We start from the raw sequence: 4206 nt of genomic DNA, 5'->3' as shown, positions 1-4206 counted from the left end.
ATTTTATAATTAATTAATTAACATAAAGAGAGAAACTTACCTCTTAGAATCTCCATCGAATAAAAAACAATAATAGGCCCTCGAAGACTTTGGATTTTATAAGCTTACTAGTTAATTTATGGGCCTAAGGATGAAAAAACAATTACGAGCCTATGGCTCAGCCCAGAAATGGAAACGTAAAGCAACAAAACTAATGAAATTTAATTTAGTAAAAACAAAATCATCTTTAAAATTAGATTAAGTTCAAATTTGAATTGAAATTTAATAAAAGAACATATTATATATCATAATAAAATCAAATTCAGTGATTCTGTAAAATAGAAATAAAAAAAATGTGAAGGAGAGATTCCATTAAGCTCCATATTGTTTGTAAAACTAAATTTACTCATAATTGTGCAAAATTTTAATAACATAAAAAGATTTATTATTTTTGGTGAGATAATAATTAGAATAATAATTCAATAATGCTCCGTTTATTTTACGGAAAATATTTTTTAAAAAATATTTTTCGTATTTTTTATTATTTAGAATATTTTAAAAAATAGGTTAATAAAAAATATTTTTTTAATTAAAAAATAAATTATTTTTAATAAAAATTTCTTGAGAAAATTATTTTTTAGTTTTTAATCTTTAATAATTTGATTATAAATTTATATCATTAATTTAATGTTATAATCAAATAATAAAAAAATATTCTTATAAAAAATACTTTTTAAAAAAAATTATGAAAAAATTTTTGATATATAAATTATTTTCCGTGAATATATATTTCCTAATATTCATTCAGAATTTACTTTTCTTTCCATATTTCTAGAAGCAAACCCCAAGCCAAGCCCAAATAATTTTCAGCCTTAGGAAATCCATGAGAGACAAAGACCCATTATGCATCAAGAGTTAAAATGTTAAATAAATACTTGCAGAAATTGGGAAGCTATTGCTTGTAGAAAATCATTGAAGGCATGCAACTGTATATTATAACATTAGTAGAACAATAGCATTGGATACTTATTTTAAAATATAGGCCAATTAAATATAAAATGCCAAACATTTTCACTAATTGACATTATATCTAAACGTCTTAATTTTGAATCAAATATTATAACCTTTAAAATTGGAAATAATTGTATCCTAATTTCATAATCTTAAGATTCATTTTGTTAGCCATAACAAAATGTATTAATTATAAATTTTTTTTTGACTTTTCTTTTTGTTATTATCACTATTTCCAGTGGATAAAAATTAAAATTTTGACTACAGTTGCTTCCAATATAAAGTTGTGATATATGATTAAAATATGAACATTTGGATATAATTATCAATTAACAAAAACGTTTGGTCTTTCCTATACAATAAACCTAAAATATAAATATTAGGATGAAGTGGGTTTTAAATAATATATTGTGAGAGTTTCTAGAGGATCCTTAATTTGAAGAGAAGAGAGATGGGATTATGAATTGATTTATGATGTTATCTATTTCCAATAAGAAGCAAAAATGGTCAAGTATCTATAGAAAGTTTTCTTGTTCTGTTGCCCAATAAAGGAAAGTGATTAGAGGGCTGAATTAATTTGGAACTAACAAGATGTGATTCCTCTTGATGGATGGTGTATATATATAATATCTGGTCCCATAGTCAACTAGCCACCCAATAGGTACCCCTTGTTGTCATGGTATGTGACCTTTTGCCACAATTTATGCTATTTTAGGTTTTATCACCACTTGACAGCTGATTATGACACCCTCCCATAATTAAATTTTTTACTAATTAATCTTTATTAATAAAAGATAATTATTCAATGACTAAACTTAATGATAAGAGTTGAAAAAAAGATTTTAAGGTAGGGAGGACCACAAAAACTAGGGATAAATATGAAGACATGATTGTATTTGAAATCTAATCATGGTTGGCCTCAATAATCAAATGACAACATTTTGATTGCAGAGGCATAAAGCAAAAGCAAGAATTGGTTTTACTTTTAGTGGTGTTCAATGAGCCAATGCTAAAACGACACAGTAGAGCATGAGAAAACATTCCATTAATTTTGTGTTAAATTAATTAAATTAAAGCCCCCCATGTTTACTATATTGTAATATTGACATCAATTAATCATATGATTAATTTTGTGTCAAATTAATAAGAATAAACATGCACATTGAAAATTTTAGAGGAATAAAAAAAATATTTAGAGAAGTCAAAAAGGAAAAATGTATTGATGCAAACAAGAAAATCAAGCACCTGATTTTCTTTTAGAAAATCGAGTACCTGATTTTTTTTTCATTGGAATTAATCTTTCATCATCATATATCATTTAGGTTTTAAAAATATTATAAATTTAAGATATAAACATATAAAATTCATATATTTAATAAATAAATTTTATTATAAATCTTACATTTTGAATTCATGGTGAACCGTGTCTACGCATTATATACTTGCAAGTTTAGTATCAATGAGTGAATATCACTATAATCTTGTTACTTCATAAATATTAATTAAATTAATAAGGATGAAGCTAAATTGATTTAATTTAATGATCATTTTTTTTTTATTTCTGATTTTCTCAGAGCAACAAAGCTACGACAAGTAATAGACCCTCCCCTTCTATGGTTTTTTATATAGATCGATCTCCATAAACAAAATGTTATGATATAAGAACTCACCTATATGGTTAGTTACAATGAAATAAACTCATCAAAGCCTTCTAATAGGTCCATTTTAGAAGAATCAAACCTCTGGAACACAACGATCTTGGCCTAAAATGTAGACAAGAAATGATCTTGTAGAGCTTCTTGACTTTCTTTACCTTCACTTAAGCACTGCACATGCATAGATATATGTATCTTTTCTCTCTCTGTAAATATATGTCTATGTATATGCATACATATAGATATGTGTATGATCTCTCAAACCCATTATTATGAGTTCCAGTTCATGGTGGGAAGCTGAAACTGTTGTCTCAAAACGCCATCACCAAGAGAGCCAAGAAATGTATTAGGGTGAAATGGTGTACCCTGTGGAAGCTGGCTGAGCAAAGAAACAAAGGAGGTGTTGTCTTCAGTAGCAGTGCCACAGCTATTAAGATCACCCTGAAAACGCTTCCCTGAGGGGGCTCCCATGGATGATCCTGCAGCAGCAGCAGCAGCAGCTTCATTCCAGTACTGAGACGGGAGTAAACGTTTTGCTGCAAGAGTATTGGAAGTAGAAACTAACGGTATGGAGACATGTGGCTTGGGGCTTGAAGAGGGTAACTGAGAAATATTGGAGCTATTTTGCATGCCATCGCTTCCTGTTAGTATCCCTTCAAAGAAATTCTCTTCATTTTCAAGTACCGATGCATGACTTGTAGGTTTTGAAGCTACAGGGGGTTTCGGATGTATTGGTAGTGAAGAAAGCAAGCACTCCATTGAATCCTCCTTGTCCCTCTCCATAGGTCTTTGCGAGTTGTTTTTCTTGTAAATCCGGCATAAAACCCAATCATCAAGCTATTGAAAACAAAAAGAATATTAATCACCCATCAACATATTATATTAATTAATTCTCAACAAATATGAGATTAAAGATCACAAACGCACCCTTAAAGAACCTTTCTTGTTAGCTGAATCAACACCTGGAGGCTTTGAGGCAGAAGTATTATTATCCACAAGGCGGTATTCATGCATAATCCAATTAGTCTTAATCCCTTTCGGAGGCTTACCACCATAAAAAACCAGTGCCTTCTTCACGCCAACCTTTTGAGCTCCATTAGAAGCTAGTATAGGCTTATCTGTTCCGGTAGCTTTCCAATACCCTGAAGTTGCCGCCCGATTAGGCCTAGCTCCGTTGGGGTATTTCCGATCTCTAGGACTGAAAAAGTACCACTCCTGCTCTCCAAACGTAGCCTTACCTACACATTAAATTCATATATTAATTTATCATAAAAATCAAGAATAATTAAGTAATAAGGAAAAAAATTTTGAACACATACTTGGTAGCTCCCACGGATCAAACTTGTAGAGATCAACCTCAGCGATGATGGTAACGGGAAGAGGAGCTGAAGCAGCCTTCTTTTTAAGATAGTGGACGACTAGCTCTTCATCGGTGGGGTGGAAGCGGAAGCCCGGCGGAAGATGGGGGTGGTGGAAGGCGGAGGATGAATCGGTGCTCTCCATGAAAATTTGGTCCACGAATTGAGTGAAAGGGGAAAAAAAATTATTAATATTAAGAAAT

At 30.5% G+C, this 4206-nt stretch overlaps 1 protein-coding gene across 1 annotated transcript; it reads right to left on the bottom strand.

Moving 5' to 3' along the window:
* Positions 1-2521: 2521 nt before the first annotated feature.
* LOC110648109 (NAC transcription factor 25) lies at positions 2522-4206 on the bottom strand. The gene is made up of 3 exons (XM_021802231.2): positions 3965-4206; positions 3573-3883; positions 2522-3482 (listed from the first exon to the last, which is right to left on the bottom strand). Exons 1-3 carry the CDS (start codon positions 4146-4148, stop codon positions 2916-2918), a joined length of 1062 nt encoding a protein of 353 aa, XP_021657923.2. The 5' UTR covers positions 4149-4206; the 3' UTR covers positions 2522-2915.

The sequence above is a fragment of the Hevea brasiliensis genome, chromosome 11 (genome assembly GCF_030052815.1).
Source record: "Hevea brasiliensis isolate MT/VB/25A 57/8 chromosome 11, ASM3005281v1, whole genome shotgun sequence".
NCBI lineage: Eukaryota > Viridiplantae > Streptophyta > Magnoliopsida > Malpighiales > Euphorbiaceae > Hevea > Hevea brasiliensis.
This window is presented reverse-complemented; position numbering and strand designations above follow the sequence as displayed.